General features: G+C 34.2%; 3 protein-coding genes and 1 pseudogene across 4 annotated transcripts; 1 reads left to right on the forward strand and 3 right to left on the reverse strand.

Annotated features, from left to right (window-relative positions):
• Positions 1–338: 338 nt before the first annotated feature.
• LOC120135851 lies at positions 339–2,962 on the forward strand (annotated as a pseudogene).
• Positions 2,963–4,782: 1,820 nt separating this feature from the next.
• Positions 4,783–8,489, reverse strand: LOC120136015 (triacylglycerol lipase OBL1-like). Its single transcript, XM_039152137.1, has 5 exons — positions 8,124–8,489; positions 6,410–6,606; positions 6,286–6,319; positions 5,250–5,866; positions 4,783–5,168 (listed from the first exon to the last, which is right to left on the reverse strand). The coding sequence occupies exons 1-5, from the start codon at positions 8,446–8,448 to the stop codon at positions 4,902–4,904; spliced, it is 1,440 nt and encodes a 479-aa protein (XP_039008068.1). The 5' UTR covers positions 8,449–8,489; the 3' UTR covers positions 4,783–4,901.
• Positions 8,490–11,191: 2,702 nt separating this feature from the next.
• Positions 11,192–11,677, reverse strand: LOC120135852 (triacylglycerol lipase OBL1-like). The gene is made up of 2 exons (XM_039152029.1): positions 11,537–11,677; positions 11,192–11,458 (listed from the first exon to the last, which is right to left on the reverse strand). Exons 1-2 carry the CDS (start codon positions 11,675–11,677, stop codon positions 11,192–11,194), a joined length of 408 nt encoding a protein of 135 aa, XP_039007960.1.
• LOC120136017 (triacylglycerol lipase OBL1-like) lies at positions 11,193–18,176 on the reverse strand. Of its 2 annotated transcripts, none has more exons than XM_039152140.1 (6): positions 17,832–18,176; positions 17,556–17,749; positions 17,435–17,468; positions 16,979–17,337; positions 11,537–11,794; positions 11,193–11,458 (listed from the first exon to the last, which is right to left on the reverse strand). In XM_039152140.1, exons 1-5 carry the CDS (start codon positions 18,142–18,144, stop codon positions 11,711–11,713), a joined length of 984 nt encoding a protein of 327 aa, XP_039008071.1. In that variant the 5' UTR covers positions 18,145–18,176; the 3' UTR covers positions 11,193–11,458; positions 11,537–11,710. The 2 variants fall into 2 exon arrangements, with proteins under 2 accessions (XP_039008071.1, XP_039008072.1); XM_039152141.1 differs by having other exon boundaries at positions 11,537–11,790; positions 16,975–17,337.
• Between the last annotated feature and the right edge of the window lie 1,077 nt (positions 18,177–19,253).

Here is a 19,253-nt window from a genome sequence, read left to right on the forward strand (position 1 = left end):
ACGCCGTGAAAGACTGTAATTTAGTGGCGTTTTTAGAACAAACGCAGCTGTAGACTCATGATTTAGTGGCATTTTTATACAAACGCCGCTATAGTTCGAGTCTTTAGCGGCTTTTTTTATACAAACGTCGCTAAATACTCGTACTATAGTGGCGTTTTTATATAAATGCCTCAAAATAATGTACTTTAGTGGCGTTTTAAGCACAAACGCCGCCAGATACTCGTACTTTAGTGGCGTTTTAAGCACAAACACCACTAAATACTCGTACTTTTTAATCCGTACAAATGAAACTTTTTAATAAGAATTTTTTAATCCTCTCCTCAACAATGCAACATTTGCATATTCCATCCCAAAACCCTAACGCTCCGAGACTAACAGGCCCATTCACTGATTTATTGGCGAAAAGAAATGCCTGGCGTCTCGTCAGATTCTGGCAGAGGTGCTTTAGTTTCGATTTGTACAGATTCCCAGGGTTCGACGGTGTATCCCCTCCGTCATTGTCTCAAGTCTCCAATCTCTAGGCTCTCCGTCTCATGGTCACGCGGCCACTACCTTCGGGTCTCAGTTTTCGCCACTCCTTCCTCCGTTGAAGACGATGCAGGAGGAAAAATAGTGGAAGTGAAGCTCAGCGGCGGAGACGGCGAAGTCAGTGATGCTCATTGGTGGAGGGTCGCATACGGTTCGGTCTCTCCTTTATCTCTACTCCAAAGCAGAAAAATGCCGTCTCCAGCTTGTCGAAAATATCAATGAATTCCTCACCTTACGATGCTGATTGGTAATTAGTTTTCAAATTTTCATTTTTACGAAAATATATTTGGAGTTTATTTTCTTTTGTTCTGAAAAATATTGAATTTGTTGTGTTCAGGTGGGATTACATAATGGAGTATAGCAAAGACATAAATGCCCTTCTTGGTGGTCAGAAATCGGATTCAGTTCCGATTATCGACTACCCAAAGTCAGTCATATTGGTAATTTCCTCTTCTTTTCTTCTTTTATTTTGTACCAGACATTTTGGCTCTATTTGGTATGAAGAATGGAAATGAGGGAGAATGGAGAATGTGTTAATCTAATGGTTAAGCTTGAAGGTTTTAATCTAATGGTACTTTTGTTTAATTTCAAGTTGCCTTTTTCCCCCTCAAAAAGGAGATGAGCCAACTAGTTTAAAGGCTGCGTGGGAGCTATTGGAAATGTTTTATGCTGAAAAGCCATCTCATTCATGGTTACCTGAACGCCTTGTTGACCGGTTAGCTGTAAATCTCTTTCCTTTTTTTAACTATATCCATTAAGTGTTACATTGTGTTGGTTTTAAAGATTTTTGTATACTAATAACCAATTTGTGTCTTGGCAGGACTACGACAGCCTTTTCTCAGGAACATACCCAACAGTGCACGCAAAGCTTGTTGATTTTCAAAAAGAACTTGTAAACTTGCAGGTCCTGAAATAATTAACCTTCTATTTTCCTTATGAAGTTAACTTCTTTGTATGGTACTAACACAGTTCTAGAGTTTATGCTTGTGAGTTGTTTGACTTATTTGTAATCTTTTGTATTCATCTAAGATGGTGTTATTTAATCAGTTTATTGAATGTAGGTTGTGGAGAATAATCCCAAATATTGGGAAATTATGTCATCAACACTTGCTGTGAGTTGGCTAGATATCGTGGTATGTGTCTGACAGACTAATGTGGTTTTATAGCTTAATAAAATTATGAAAGCATGTTAGGTTCTTTTTTTAGTGGAATTTTATGATTGGATGCAGTTTTATATTTTCACATGCAAGTTAAAATGTTGAGCTTGCATGGATCTTATCAATTAGATCAACTCAGCAATCGCGAGGTTGGTAAGAGATTAATTATTATGCATTGCATCCAAAAGATGTAGCTCTATTTACCTTTAGTTTCATTGAAACATTTTAATAGTTAAGAGGTTCGTGAAAGTCTTTGTTCAGTTATTTGACTAAAATGTGTTTTAACTTGGAAACGATTGTTGTTATTATGCTAGTTCTGTTTTTGGTTGTTTCAACTAAGTAGTTCCATATATTCTTTGCATTTCCATCCGTCAAGCTTTTCACCTATTCACTTTTCTAAAGGTGTTTTGGTTTTAGTGTGCTCACCAGCAGACTCATCAGGGTTTGAGAAGTATGTTACAAATAATGTTGGGTAATGCAATAGTCTCTGCTCTGCAACATGCCATTGGATAGAATTGTATATTTCTCACTTGTTATACATCAGGCCATTCACAGTGGTATGTACTTTCCTTGTATTACATATCTCGTTTATTTATTTTCTTCTATTAGGGGTTAGAAAGCATGTACAGTTTGGCACAGAAAAGCATTCAATTGAAACCAATGGCCTCTGCACATAAGTTGATGGGGCTTATAATTGAAATTATTGGGGAAAATACTGAGGTGACAAATGGGGATAAAATATTAATTTACAATCTCCGTTAAATTCTCTTTTTACTTCCTTATCTTTAAGTTAGATTGTGCTTTTGTATGTTCTCAGGTTGTTTTAGCAGAATGCTTGAAAGGATTTGGTAAGGATTTCGTCCTTGGTAAGCTGTCATATTTCCATCTTTATATATTTATGTTTGTTAGGAATGCAGTTTTGGAGCCTTTTTCTGGGTGCTATTGATTTAAAATATGTTTGGTCCGATAAACTGTTAGAAGTTATCATGAAATTCAAGCTTGGATGTTTCTGCACAATTATTAAGATCTATCTCTATATTTTGCTTATCATCATGATGGTTGCCCATGCCATAGAGTTGTTGACTGCTGGGACTGACCATGCAGAAATGTGTTGTTAACTTTTTTAACGTAAGATATAATGGATTTTCATATAAACTGATGATTTATTTGGATATGAAACTAGAGATCGGGTTTGCATTGCCATGGATGGGGCCTTTTCAAGTGGCATGCCAATTGGAGTAAGACCTCATGAAGCAAAATATCTGTGCAAGAAATGACAGGACGATACTAGCTCTGCATCAGTGTTTTCCCATATAAACTGGATTTATCTCTTTGAATTTAAGCGCCTCATTGTGACGAAGAGTTTTGAAGAATGTGTAAGATTAGAAGCAAAATATCTTAGATATTATTGTTTATTATAGTTAATAATGTTGAACTACATTATATTTTACGTTAATGTAAACTTTGATTTATTATTATGGATTTCATTTTTCTTGTTATGGATTTTAAGTTTGTTGTTATGGATGTCAAGTTTATTGGAAAATGCTAAAGGTTAAATTTAGGTAATAAAAGAGTAGAAAACAACATTTGACAAATTAGTTTTAATTTGCAAAATTAATTTCTTTTAGCTATAGAGAGGTAATTAGCGGCGTTTGTTCTAAAAAACGCCGTTATATACCAGATCTTTTGCGGTGTTTGTGGGAAAAACGCCGCTAAATCTCAACACCTATTACGGCGTTTGTGGGAAAAACGCTGCTAAATCTCAACACCTATTGCAGCGTTTGTTGGAAAAACGCCGCTAAATATCAACACCTATTGCGGTGTTTATCCAACAAACGCTACCTATTGCGGCGTTTTTTGTTACCAAACGCCGCAAACTTTAGCGACGCTATTTTCAGCGGCGCTTTTTGCGGCGTTTGTCATAGCGCCGCAGGTGTTTTTTGTGGCGCTTAAAAACGCCGCTATAGGTAAAAAAATGCCACAAATGTACAATTTTACTGTAGTGAATACACTAAAGTACAATGACTAAATTTTGATTTTACCATTTTCTAAATTTCCACAAATGCTGCACCGAAAGTTTTGCCAGCCCACCCACCGAAAGTTGTTCTGTTTTTTTCTTTTCAACATAAAGCTCTCTTGAATCCGCCATGGATCTTCCTCATTTTCGGGTTCTCAAAGCAGGAGATGCCGAAATTCGTACACCAATCATATGCGTTGAAAGCTTCTGTTCATCTGAAGCATACGACCATCATGTTGATCTTTTGATCATTGAACATGAAGCCCTGCTTATCATAACTCTCTTGATAATATGTCGAAATTATGTATAATTATCACAATATATATATAACATTAATAATATCCATACTTATATCAGATTGAAGTTTATATGTTCCACATTGATTGAACATTTGAACTTATGTATGTTATCAATATTAAACAAATTTGTGCAAATCTAATTGGACTCAGAACCTGTTTAAACTCACCTATATATTTTTAAAATGTAATCTTATCTTACTCAAAAAGTTTATGGCCCGAATTTCAATTTTTCCGACTTAAAAAATTTGTCATGCAACTCAAGGTACGGTACAACATTATTCAACAAGAATTATTGTGTTAGTACTAGGATTTGATGCACTCTCATATAATAGTATCATAATTTATCATCGATTATAGTAAATTTTTATCTCTTGCTCGTGTTTTTTTTTTTACTTTTTAAGATTTTCACGGAAACTTATGTGTTAATTTCCTTTGATTTTATTATTTTATGATTATTTACTTGTTATTATCATCTACATGTACTATTCTTAAAAAATACATAAATAACAAGAAAAAGGGAATAAAGGAGGGACCATAAGACTGTGATTCCTTGGGCATTTGATTAGGATTACAATATTGAAGTGTGATTTCTTTGGTCAAGAACATAACAAGATGGAACTGAAAATATATATCCCAAGAGTGACTATTTGGGAAAGCATCGGTTCTACACGAGAAACACGTTTCACTTTAGAGATCTTCATTTTTCCATCGCACGCAACACATTTCACTTTCCTTAAAGTGAAATCTTTATGAGCATAACTTCTTTGGACCGACGGTGACATGAAACTAAGCCACCCACAATGGTATACATTACATCAAATGCACACAGTCTATTTTCTAATTGCATAAATGTTTTAGTTTTGGTAGGCCAACCGTGGTATTTTAACACTATGATTTGAATCATGGAATCATTTCTTGGGGTGGAAAAAAAATATCGGAGGAACCAAGACGAGCAGAGTTAACATAATCTTGAGTGGAATGAGCTGAAACACCCGGCATCACCAATCCGATTATTCTAAAAACTTTCATAAACCAACCTTCTTTGTATTCAGGTCCTTTCGAATAACATAAAGTAAAGCTTCTTATCAACTCGCATATGGCGTTTATCATCATCGGTATCGTCGATAATGGCGAGAAATAATTCTTATTCGGTGTTTCTGGAACAACCTACAACAAGAACAATAACTCGATGTTTTATTAATGAAAAATTATCTTATATGTATCTAGAATTAAATAAATAGGGTTTACCTTTCCTTGATAGTGCCTGTTATAGTAAACACAAGTACCAAAGTGCTTGAACAAAAGATCCTTGTCATCATAAGGTAACCTCGGCACCATGTCATTGCAATAAACAGTTCTGAAATAGCGTATTTTATGTTCTTCCAACTTGTTTTCCATGTAATTCCCGAACTTCTCGTCGCCGACTCTCGGTTGCCCGAACGTGTAAACCCCATCCAGTCTCTGCAACAGCAATTTCTCTTCATGGAGAAGCAAAATTGCAGGAAAAAGAATGGCTAAAGCTCCACCCAGACTATGGCCAGTAAGTATATATTTTGTGTTTTCACTTTCGGTCAAGAGCGATTTTAACTTGTCCCTGACGAAATAATAAGCCAAGGGTTCTTTTCGGCTCGGGTTTTCTTTGCATTCCATCGGCCACCCTACGTTCTTTTGCAACCCTAGGGCTTTCATGAATCCGCCATGGATTCTCCCTATCCCTTTAAGCTCGTACCAAGATAAATCGAAGTCTGAACGCCATGCGTCTGCGTCGAATGGCTCTGTTCCTCTGAAGGCAACGACGATGGTGTCATGGTTTTCCCTTTTGTCACGGAAAAGAAAGAGCTGTGTTGTGGCTTTTTCTTGGTAATCTGCAGAACCAGATAATAGTACATTATCAGTCAATGGCGCAACTTCGTGATATGGTGTGGAGGTGCCAACTTAAAATTTTAAAAAATTTAGAGGATTAAATTAAGATTTTTAAAAATTTAAAGGATTTAGTTTATATTTTTCCAAAAAAAATTAAGATCTAACTACAATTTTTGAAATTTTGAGACTTAATGATTTTTTTTTAAAATATGGGAAGGGTTTTAATAAAAAATTAAAAATTTAAATTAAATTTTTAAAAAATTGGGGGCAAATTGATTTTTTTAATTTTAAGGGTCAAAATTAAAAATTTTAATTTTGGGAGGGCTATGGTCCCCTAGCCCAGCCTACGTTCCGCCTCTGTTATCAATCATGATGTATTTATCTCGATTGTAGATATAACTAATAAGAAATAAAATCTTACCATTCCAGTGATCATAAAATCCCAAGTACTCCATCTATAAGAAAAGAGAGCCAAAAGAGTAGTTATTTCAATACAATTTCACTCAATTCATTCATTTAGGGTATATGTACGCATATATATATACCTCCCAATGATCCTTGACAATAGTTTCAACGTAGGCTTGATTCTCATACGATGTTTTGGAGGCCATCATCGACAATGCGGAATAATACTTGTATCCCTGTTCGGGTTTGATCTCGCTGTCGAGCTTCATTCGCTTGTCCATATTACCTATGAAAGATATGAATGTTGATGATTCTCTATCTGGCCAGTTTTCCTTTCCTGTATGAAGGGGGGAAACAGCTAAACTACGTTTATTTGGTGTCATGCATGCATAACTATATGCTACTCATATTAGGATGGAATGGAATTGCTGGTTATACGTGACATATATATATATATTTAAAAAATCGTATTAAATGATGGAGGGTTTAGAAATATTTTTTATGGTGAACATATATATATTAACAACATAAAATTTTAAGACCGATACAATCAATAAAATAAATAATTAATATTAAAAAATTCAAATTCCACGGTAAACTAGCGATTCACAAGGTCTTTAGAAGATTGTTTCTCTATAATTTTATTTGTTCTAATACACTTTTAACACGTGCTATCAGAAATCATAAGGATTTTGAACTATGGTGGAAGCAATATTCCCAAAAGAAGAGGCTGCTATGTGATTGCGGTGAAGTAGTGGACAAGGTAAGGCGAGCTTTAGTGAACCAATAAAGTTTTATTATATATTATACGACAGTATTAATATATAAATAAGAAAATATATTAATAATATTAATATCTTTTAACATTTCTAATAAAATATTACCCAAAAAAACTACAGAAAAATATTAATATTTTTTAACGTTACCTGAACCCACATATTCAACGTCACAAAATAATTTAGTGAAATAGTGGAACAGCTCACCTTTGCGGCACCACCAGCCGGACCCATCTTCATGGTGTAAAGTTAGTTACAAAATAGTTTATCAACCATTTAGAATAATAAATTACAAAGTAGCTTTTGTTTGTTTAATATAACCACTTTTAATAATAAAATTGATAAAAAATTACCTTAATTCATTTTTAATATATATTAAATGAAAATTAAATAGTATTTAAAATAATTTTATAAGGTTTATTATTTATGAGAAAATTTGAACGGTTCAATTGTTATTATGTATCTTAATTAAGATCTTTAAATCCTAAATTATAACTCTTAAATTTTAAATTCAGAATTCTAAATATAATTTTCTTTACAGTATGGGATAATAAGAAAGTATGTATTTAGAAATTTCTTAATTAATTGACAAAACACAACTTTTGTATACGTAATTTTTTTAAATATAAACTTTAAATCTAAAAATTCTAATTTTTTTTATTAATATGGGTAAATAGAAGGTAATATCTATTTAAAGATAGCTCTCAACCATTTAATATTGAACGCTCATACCATTGACATTCATGAGACTCTAAATTGATATCTCAAGAAAAAAAAATAATTCATTTACCACCCAAACTTGATTCGTGCAAAAATATTTGAGCTTATCACTGAGATAATAATCTTTTCTGTAAACAATGTTAAGCAAATCCCTATTTTTGTGGGGAAAAATGAATCGTATGAATTTCTTTCTGTCACTAAATTAATCAGGTACTTTGAGAGATTAAATTATGTTTAAGCAACGTAACACCAATTGCAGTGATCTATCCGTATAGAAACAAATTCAATGAACATTGATATAATTATACATAAGATGATAAATTAATTGCAGTAAAAACAATAAAAAAAACATAAATACCTCGCATGAGATTGATTATGAGCACGAAAAAGTTCTTGTTAATTGCCAGAAGATTAAGAAACATCTCGATCTTCGATCCCATCCACGACATTGGCTTCGAATTGAATATCAAAATCTTCTGCGCCACAATGGAATTGAAAATCAGCCACCTGTAGCGGAAACTCTCCGCTGTTTCGGACGAACTATCCACGAATTTCCGGTCATCCAAGTTACTCGAATACAATATCCGAAACAGATCGATGAATCCCAACTCTTCGGGTTTCAACAGCATGAAATTGCTGGAGAAACCCTTGTCGCATTCCTTGCTTTCATCTTGGCCCGCCATTAAAACTGCAGGAGAAGAAATTTTAAGGGATTTTGACTAAGGTTATCTGGTGAAGCAACAGTAAGGGGGAACATGATAGATTTCCTTTATCGACTCAGAAAGCGAGTTCTTATAGTGGGCAGTGAGGATTAATTAGTTTAATCAATGCCAAATATCACGTCGGATAATTGAGTAATGTATGACGGGAAGGATGACTTGTATTTAATTGGTGAATTGGGAAATTGACTTGAATGTGATTAGCCACCTTTGTCATGCCAATAAACAAAGCACAGGAAGAATCCTTTGTTGCGTGCTATTTTTATCTTCGGTAAAGTATAAAAATAGTCTCCGAGATATTGTTTTATTGAGTCTCGAAGTTACAAAATTATCGTATGATTATAAGGCGTTATTTTATTGAATATTCGATTATTAAAAATTATAAAATGGTCATCTGATTGTTAATTATGTTTCAAACTCGTCTATATTTTGGTTAAAAAAATGACAACAGTCTGAGCTAGATGTTAACCTACTAACTGAGATATCAAAAAATTTAATATTATAATCTCAAACGACTATCAAATATATAAGTAATGAGGATCGAGTGTATAATTATACAAACCTTGTTAATTGTCACATCATTTCGTCCACCAAATATCAACAGCGGGCGACTTGATTAACAACATTTAGATAGTTAGATGATTTAATTCACAATATTAAAAGATCGGTGATCAGATTAAAATATTTTATAATAAAATAGTAATAAATGTAATTTAACAAAAATATATATATAATTATTTTTGTCTATTTACATATGGTCTAAAAGCCTAAAGATTTATAGACGTCTTCCATACCTAATCCCGTCGCCGCCGCCGTCCCCATCACTTTAAATAAAGTAAACCGCTAGGGTTAGATCATAAATCACAAATACAGATATAGTTAGGTTCAAGTTTTCAACATTTTTGTTTCGTGGAGCTTTGCTTATAAATGGAACTAATTTAGGTATAGGGCCATGATGTGAACCAAACAAATGAAATGATAAATTTTGAAAAAATTAGCTTGTTATTTAAACTTCATAAAATAATAACCTTTTTATTAAATTTTAATTACACAAATTTTTTTTAAAAAAACTTCCAATTAAACACCAGCTGACCAACATCAATTTCCTAAAATTTTACAAAGTACCATCAACTTCTAATTTTTTTTTAGAGTTTGCGTCGTTTTCTATAGATCATATTACTTTTTCTTTTAATTTTATTAAACTGACAGCAGTACCAGTTTTGATATTGATTACCGACTGTCGGTTCTCTTTTCTCTCTGATTTTTTTTAAAAATTAATACAAATAATTTTATCTTTTGTGACATATTTTTCATCTTCTTTCTCGGTCATTTGATCATTCTTTTTATTTTATGTTTTTTCAAGGTTGGTTGACGACTCCACGGCTGATCAAGATGTCGTTTATTTGTAATTTTGTCGATCTTCCCTGCTATGGACCTTCATATTGAACTTGGATACGTGATTCTGCGTTCGTGGATAGTTTCTCACGACGCCCGACTCTGATTTACAATTCTCAGTAGTCTTTCAATAGCTTAATTCCCTTTTGTGATTCATTTGCCAATGCAATTAGATTTGTTCGTATCTATTTTTTATATGGTTCTTTTAATTGGGGTTTTAACCATTTTCATGCATTGTCCTTATATGATCTGAAATGATTAGTTTAAATGTTATATAAAAATATTTAAATTATGTATTTAATTTACGGTGATAGTTATAAATCATTATTGTAATTTTGAATATTTTCACTTTTTAATAAGACTAGTTGATTTTGTTCTCATATATATAAGTTATAATTTAATAAAAGTAATGGCATGATTCCATATAAGCTAATAATTCGGTATGACCATCTCTTAAAATTTTGGTATATTTCCAAAAAGCCTCCACATTTTTTTATAAGTTAATTAATTGGTAAGATTCCATATAAGTTTTTATTTGAAAATAAAATATATTATTTTATATATGAATTTATTAATAAATTGAGCCGTCATTAACATTGGGTAGATCATTAATAAAATATATAGTTAGGTTAGGTTAGGTTAGGTTCATATTTTCAACATTTTTTATTGATGGAAGTTTATTTATAAAATGGAAGAAATATAGGTATAAAATGAGATTCAGAGAATGACGAATTTGGTGATAGAGTTCTGGTAAATTCTTTTATTAGTATTGTGATATGTGAAGTTGTGAATTTAATTTTTGTATTTTGATTTGATTATATGTAGTTATTATATTTTTAATGTAATAATAATTGTTAAATATATTAAGTTAAATTCCATAATTATTTTTTATAATATGTGTAACTTATAAATTATCATATTTTTAATTTAATTATTTTATAATTTTATAATTTAATCACACTATCTTATACTATTTAAATTAAATCTAATTATTTCGAAACTTTGAGAAATACATTAACTAAAAATAATGGAATTAGGATATATAAATTAAATATTACATAAATTAACGAGAAAATATAATAAATCAAACACATAATATATATTTACACTATAACTCTAATTTTATATTATAACTTCATTGATGACATAGATAATTGATTTTGCTCACTTGGGTTATGAAGTTCAACAAAATCTGGGCCATCACATTTTAATACCTTTACTTTCACTTGCTAATGTAATTTTTGACTAACAAAGGTATACAAGAGTAATGATTTTGTTGAAATCTTCCAGATGCTAATATTCATGCAGGGTTCTATTTATGGTGGAAATGGTGGAAAAAAACATGGCTGAGCTTTCCAAGACGAGTGGAGTTGACATAATCTTGGGCACAATGGGCAGGTATACCAGGAATCAGCAAACCAAGGATTCTCATGCCAAGAAGTACCCAACCTTCTCTGTAATCTGGTCCATACTCGTTGCACATAAGGAAGCTTCTTATCATTTCATAGACGGCGTTTATTCGCATTGCAATCGAACCTCCAATTGAGAAGTAGTTTTTGTATGGTTCTTCATCTACTATCTACATTTAAAATTCATTCATTTATATAATATTTGATTCATTAATCGATTAATTTGATTTTTTTTTCTTTCTTCTTACCGATGGTTGATATTTGCTGTTGTAGTAAACGCAGGTACCAAAGTGCTTGAACACTCCAACAAAGGGAACTATAGGAACCATATCGTTACAGTAAACATATCGGAAAAAGTGAATCCCATGCTTTCTCAAGTTCTTCGCCATGTAATCCCTGAACGCATCGTCGCCGACTCTGGGTTAACCGAACATATAAACCCCTTCCATTCTCTCCAACAACATCTGCTCCTTGTGGTAAAACAAAATCGCTGGGAAAAGAGCAGCATGTTGAAAGTGGACAAATCCACCGAATGTTGAAAACAAAATCAACAAGTTGGCAAAACATTTCGGGGCCAACCAACATGATATTGTTGGGAAAAAATTAGGCACCGAATAGTGCAGCTTTTGTTGAATTTTGGTGATGATAAAATTACACTTTTAGTCATTATAATTTAGGGTATTTATAAATTAGTCCTTAAGATTCAACTATAAATACCCTAGCTCAGTTAGCTTCAAAATCATCCCAAAGCATTCTAGCTTTCTTCCAATACTAGAGAATTTAGAGAGTTTCTTGAGAGTTGTTTTCTCCTTTTTATCAAGAGAGAATTATCATTGTTTTCTCCTTGGTAGATCGAGAGAGGTTGTAATTCCTATTTTCTCATAGTGAAATTCTTCTACCATTGCCCGTAGTTTTTACCCTATATTATTTAGGGGTTTTCCACATAAATTTTGTGTCTCCTTTATCTTCATTGCGATTTTGCTCTATCTGATAGCCGTCTTCCACAACAATTGGTATCAGAGCTAGATTAGAGTGTGTAATATCTGCTTACTGTCTTTGTGGTTGCCACCAAAAGTTGGATCCTCCAACATAAGAAAGTAAGAAGTTATTACCCATTCTTTAAAGGTTCTAAAGAACTATTCACGATAGTGAAATAGTGGGAGCTATCCGTAAACGAAGCAATGACAACGAAATTTGATATTGAAAAGTTCAATGGGAGAAATTTCTCATTGTGGAAATTGAAGATGAAGGCCATCGTGAGGAAAGACGGTTGTCTAGCAGCTATCAGCGAAAGGTCAGTAGATTTCCCAGACGATAAAAAATAGATCGAAATGGACGAAAATACTATAGCAAACTTTCATCTAGCATTAGCAGATGAAGTATTGTCAAGTATCGAGGAGAAGAAGACAACTAAGGAGATATGGGATCATCTCACCAAACTGTACGAGGCCACATCGCTGCACAATAAAATTTTCCTTAAGAGAAAATTGTACACTCTCCGTATGCTAGAATCTACTTCAGTGACAGGGCACTTAAATACACTGAACACTTTATTTTCTCAGCTTACATCCTTAAGCTGTAAAATAGGAGAATAAGAACGTGTTGAACTTCTACTTCAAAGTCTACCGGATTCATATGATCAACTCATCATCAACTTGACAAACAGTAATGTCACCAGTCTAGTATTCGATGACGTTGCAGCTGCTGTTCTACAAGAAGAAAATCGGTGCAAGAACAAGGAAGACAGACAAGTAAATTTGCAACAAGCAGAAGCGTTGACAATGATGAAAACGATGAGAGGGAGATCAACAGAACGTGGCCAAAGCAGTAGTCACAAACATGGTAGATCGAAGTCGAGAAGCAAGAAGAATTTAAAGTGTTACAACTGTGGAAAGAAGGGTCACTTGAAGAAGGATTATTGGAGTCTAAATAAAAACTCCAATCCACAAGGCAATACCACAAACACTTCAGATGATGGAGATGCTCTATGCTGTGAAGCGTCAACCACCGTGGAATGAAGAAAACGATTTGCAGATATATGGCTCATTGATTCGGGAGCAACATATCACATGACCTCAAGAAGAGAATTGTTCCATCATTATGAACCTGTCTCAGGAGGATCTGTGTATAGTTGCAATGATCATGCCTTAAAGATCGTTGGCGTGAGAACCATCAAATTGAAGATGTATGATGGAACAATTAAAGTTGTTCGAGATGTGCGGCACGTGAAAGGCCTGAAGAAAAATTTATTATCCTACGGATTGTTGGATAATAATGCAAGCAAGATTGAAATAAGGAAAGGAATCATGAAGGTGTTCCGTGGAGCGCTTGTGGTGCTGAAAGGTGAAAAGATAGCTGCAAACTTGTATATGCTGAAGGGAGAGACATTGCTAGAAGCAGAAGCCTCTGTTGCCTCATGTAGTTCAGATTCTGCAATACTATGGCATAAGAAACTTGGACACATGTCAAAACAAGGAATGAAAGTCCTTGTGGAGCAAAAGCTACTTCCAGGCTTAACAAATGTATCACTTACTCTGTGTGAGCATTGCATAACAAGTAAGCAGCACCGGTTGAAATTTAACACATCAAATTCTAGAGGCAAAAGTGTTCTAGAATTGGTTCACTCTGACGTATGGCAAGCACCAGTAACGTCCCTAGGTGGAGCAAAATACTTTGTCTCATTTATTGATGACTACTCCAGGAGATGTTGGGTGCACCCTATTAAGAAGAAGTCAGACGTGTTTTTAACTTTCAAAAACTTCAAAGCGCAGGTGGAACTTGATTCTGGAAATAAGATCAAGTGTTTCAGAACAGATAATGGAGGAGAATACACAATCGAAGAATTTGATGACTTTTGCAGGAAAGAAGGCATCAAAAGACAGTTCACAGTGGCGAACACTCCTCAACAAAATGGAGTGGCAGAGTGGATGAACAGAACCTTGTTAGAAAGAACAAGAGCAATGTTGAGGGATGCAGGCTTAGAAAAATCATTCTGGGTAGAAGCAGTCAATACCGCTTGTTATTTGGTGAATCGAGCTCCATCAACTGCAATAGAGCTGAAGACACCAATGGAGATGTGGACTGGTAAACCAGCTGGTTATTTAAACCTCCATGTATTTGGAAGTATTGTGTACGTGATGTACAACTCCCAAGAAATTTCAAAAATAGATCCAAAATCCAGGAAATGCAAATTCTTGGGGTATGCTGATGGTGTAAAGGGGTATCGCTTGTGGGATCCCACTGCCCGCAAAGTGATCATCAGTAGAGATGTTATCTTTGTAGAAGATAAACTACAAAGAAAATAAGACGATGATATCGCTGAAAAGTCAGAGACTACACAGATATATGTGGAAAAGGAGGTTGAACAAGGAGATTATTCTGAAGCAGAACCAGCACATGATGAACAAGAACCAGAGAGTTCTGAAGGTCCAACAACTCGTCAATCAGATCGTGTGAGAAGACATCCCAATTGGCACTCAAATTATGTTATAGAAGGTAATATTGCATACTGCCTTTTAACAGAGGACGGTGAGCCATCAACATACCAGGAGGCAATAAACAGCTCAGATGCTTCACTGTGGATGATGGCGATGCAAGAAGAAATCGAAGCCCTTCATAAAAATAATACATGGGACCTTGTGCCACTACCACAAGGAAGGAAGCCAATTGGTAACAAATGGGTCTTCAAAATCAAGCGAAATGGTGACGATCAAGTTGAGAGGTATCGTGCAAGACTTGTGGTCAAAGGATATGCTCAAAAAGAAGGTATTGATTTCAATGAAATATTTTCTCCCTTGGTTCGACTAACAACAGTTCGAGTAGTTTTGGCAATATGTGCTACATTGAACTTACATCTAGAGCAGTTAGATGTTAAAACAACTTTTCTTCATGGAAATCTTGAAGAAGAGATTTACATGCTCCAGCCTGAAGGTTTTGAAGAAAAAGAAAAGAAGAACTTGGTTTGCATGTTGAACAAATCTCTGTACGGTCTAAAGCAGGCGCCGAGGTGTTGGTATAAGAGATTTGATTCCTTCATTATGTGCTTTGGATACAACATACTTAATGCAGACCCTTGTGCTTATTTCAAGAGGTCTGGTGATAACGATTTTGTTATATTGCTATTGTATGTGGATGACATGTTGGTTACAGGACCCAACAAAGATCATATTGAAGAATTGAATGTGCAATTGGCTAGGGAATTTGAAATGAAGGACTTGGGATCAGCAAATAAGATTCTAGGGATGCAAATTCACCGAGATAGAAGTAATAGGAAGATTTGGCTTTCATAAAAGAATTACTTGAAGAAGATCTTGTCACGATTTAGCATGTAAAATTGTAAGCCAATTTCTACCCCTATTCCTATTAACTTCAAATTATCCTCCAGTATGAGTCCTAGCAGTGAAAAAGAGATGATGGAGATGTCTTGAGTACCGTATGCATCAGCAGTGGGAAGTTTAATGTTCGCTATGATATGCACAAGACCAGACATTGCACAAGCAATGTGAGTGGTTAGTCGGTACATGACGAATCCAGGCAAAGAGCATTGGAATACAATAAAGAAGATCATGAGATACATCAAAGGGACCTCAAATGTTGCATTATGTTACGGAGGATCAAATTTACTAATCAATGAGTATGTAGATTCTGACTATGCAGGAGATTTGGATTAAAGCAAATCTACTACAGAATATGTGTTCAAAGTTGCTAGTGGAGCTGTAAGCTGGGTGGTTTCAAAATTGCAGTCAGTTGTGGCTACATCCACAACAGAAGCAGAATATGTAGCAGCTACACAAGCCAGTAAAGAAGCAATCTGGTTGAAGATGCTATTGGAGGAGCTTGGGCACAATCAAGAGTATGTCTCTCTATTTTGTAACAGTCAAAGCGCCTTACATCTAGCAAGGAATCTATCATTTCATTAAAGGACAAAGCACATACTAGTTCAGTACCATTTCATTCGTGAAAAGGTGGAAGAAGGGACGGTAGATATGCAGAAGATCCATACCAAAGACAATATAGCAGACTTCATGACGAAGGCGATCAATGCTGATAAATTTTCTTGGTGTCGATCCTCTTGTGGCCTGTCAGAGACGTAAGTAACATGAAGGTACAAGGTAGAATGAATGGTGTGAAGATATGATTGTTACAATCAAATCTTCAAGTGGGAGATTGTTGAAAGTGGACAAATCCACCGAATGTTGAAAACAAAATCAACAAGTTGGCAAAACATTTCGGTGCCAACCAACATGATATTGTTGAAAAAAAATAGGCACCGAATAGTGCAGCTTTTGTTGAATTTTGGTGATGATAAAATTACACTTTTAGTCATTATAATTTAGGGTATTTATAAATTAGTCCTTAAGATTCAACTATAAATACCCTAGCTCATTTAGCTTCAAAATCATCCCAAAGCATTCTAGCTTTCTTCCAATACTAGAGAATTTAGAGATTTCTTGAGAGTTGTTTTTCTTTTTTATTAAGAGAAATTATCATTGTTTTCTCCTTGGTAGATCGAGAGAGGTTGTAATTCCTATTTTCTCATAGTGAAATTCTTCTACCGTTGCCCGTGGTTTTACCCTATATTATTTAGGGGTTTTCCACGTAAATTTTGTGTCTCCTTTATCTTCATTTTATTTTTTCAAATTATCAATTGCTATTTTGCTTTATCCGATAATCATCTTCCGCAACACAGCCAACGCGCCGCCCAAACTGTGGCCCGTCACTATAAATTTGGCTTCAGGATTCTTTTCCAGAAGGTCTTTCAACGTGTCCCTTATGTCGTAGTAAGCCAACGGCAGTCGGCGTTGACCGTGGGTTGAATCGGGAACCACTTGTTTCGCCCAACCTGCACTACTCTGCATTCCCAAGGCTTTCGAGAAACCGCTATGAATCTTTCCGATGTGGGGGAATTCGAACCAAGACAAATCCACGTCTGAGCACCAATCCTCGGTGTTAAACGGTTGAGTCCCTCTGAAGCAGACGACGATGGTGTCATGGTCAACATTTTTGTCTCGAAACATTACAACTTGTGTTTCAGCTCTTTGCAAGAAATCTATCCAAATAATTAACAAATATCAAAAACCAATCAATTAATAAGTTGAAAATAATTAATAACATAAACTGAAAATGAATCAAAATAAGTTGGGTACCATTCCAGTAATTTTTAAATCCCAAGAACTCCATCTGCAGACACACAAACGTAGCAAATAATTAACGTAAGTTTAATGATTGACATTCAAGTAACCTAATTCAAGAAAGCCATGGATATACCTTCCACTGATTTTCGATTAGAGCTTGGTTATAAGCAGCATTATTGTAAACAGCTTTACAAGCCATAATCGAAAGTGCAGGATAATACATGGGATTTCCATGTTTAATGTCACTGTCTAACTTCATTCTCGTGTCTGTAAATCCGATAAAAGAGAGATATGTTGCAGCCTTCCTGTCTGGAATCACTACCTTCACTGCTCCAAACACAACGACACACGATTAATATCAAACTAAACATTACAGTGAAAGATATAAAATATATATATATATATATACCTCGCACGATATTTCTCAGGAGACCACGGAAGCCGCCATTAAGACTGAAGAAGTTGAGTAAAGTCTCTATCGTTATCCCCATCATCGCCATCGGCGTGTAAATCATAAGCAGAAACTTTTGCAACAGTGTAGAAATGACTACAAGAAGTCGATAAAAAAAACTGTCCTCTCTTGAGAAAGAGGATTGGATAAATTTTCTCTTCTTCAAATTATTGGAAAACAAGAGTTTAACAATATCAAAGAAAGAGGCTTCATTGGCGTTTATAATCATATAATGTGTACAAAAGCCGTGGTCGCACAATTTGGCTTCCATGGTTGGTTTTTGGTTTATGCTCCGGTAATCTGGTTTGCTCCCAAATTTATAGGCAAAAATATAGTGAACTTTAGACACGCGGTGGTGGAGAAAGTTGTACTTATTTCTTTGGAACAGTAAATATATATTTTTCCACGTGCATTTCATTTCTTTAATAGATCCGTCGCCGGTTAATAGTTGGGCACTACTTTTTGGACATTTAATTGGGGATTTAGTAATTTTATTCAACGAAACTCTAACTGTACGTTTCGTCCACGGAATGTAAAATTATTATTAGAAATAAATATTATCGGGAAATAAAATTACTACGAATATTGTATTTTATGTTTGGTTGGTTTAGCAGGAATGTAAGATTATATTTGTTTGGTTAAAGGAATAAAAAATTATTAGAATATATATTTTACCAAATTGTGCTTATTATATATTTATTTTTTAATAAGTTGAATTCTACTCTAATATTACTATAATTAATTTATATATTTTCTTTAAAAATTTAAATTCATAAAATTTATATAATTTTTTTACAAATTTGAAAAGATAAATAGGTTTAATGAAAGGGTAAAATTTTATTTTAACCCCTTAAATTCATATAAATTCTAATTATATATTTTTTGTAAATCTAAAATAGTTTAAGGATAAATTTATAATTTAACCTTCTTAGAATTTTTATTATTCAACGACAGAAGAAGGAAATTTTTTATAGAAAAAATTAAGGACATTTTAGTCCAAAACGCATGTAATCCAACGATACTAAGGGAAGGGGGATAATCACATTCCCGATAATATACCCCAAAAATTCCACTGTTGGTAATAAAATATTATCGGGGGCTGGGAATGCTGGCCAACCAAACGAGGGAATGAGGATTTCATTCCCCCAGTAATCCCATATGCCGTGAACCAAACAGCCCCTAAAGGTAAGAAAAAAATTATTACAACGTGTGAATCGATGAATGTCTCATGTGTGCAAAGTCATATATTCAATAATAACAACCAGTTGGTCTAGTGGGATGAGATACTAGATCCCTTAAGCAAGGTCAGAAGTTCGAATCCTGACATTTGCGAATGGAGCAAACTGGATTGAGAGGGTCGCCCTCGCCTCTGTAGTACCC

The sequence above is a fragment of the Hibiscus syriacus genome, unplaced genomic scaffold (genome assembly GCF_006381635.1).
Source record: "Hibiscus syriacus cultivar Baekdansim isolate YM2019G1 unplaced genomic scaffold, ASM638163v2 tig00110621_pilon, whole genome shotgun sequence".
NCBI lineage: Eukaryota > Viridiplantae > Streptophyta > Magnoliopsida > Malvales > Malvaceae > Hibiscus > Hibiscus syriacus.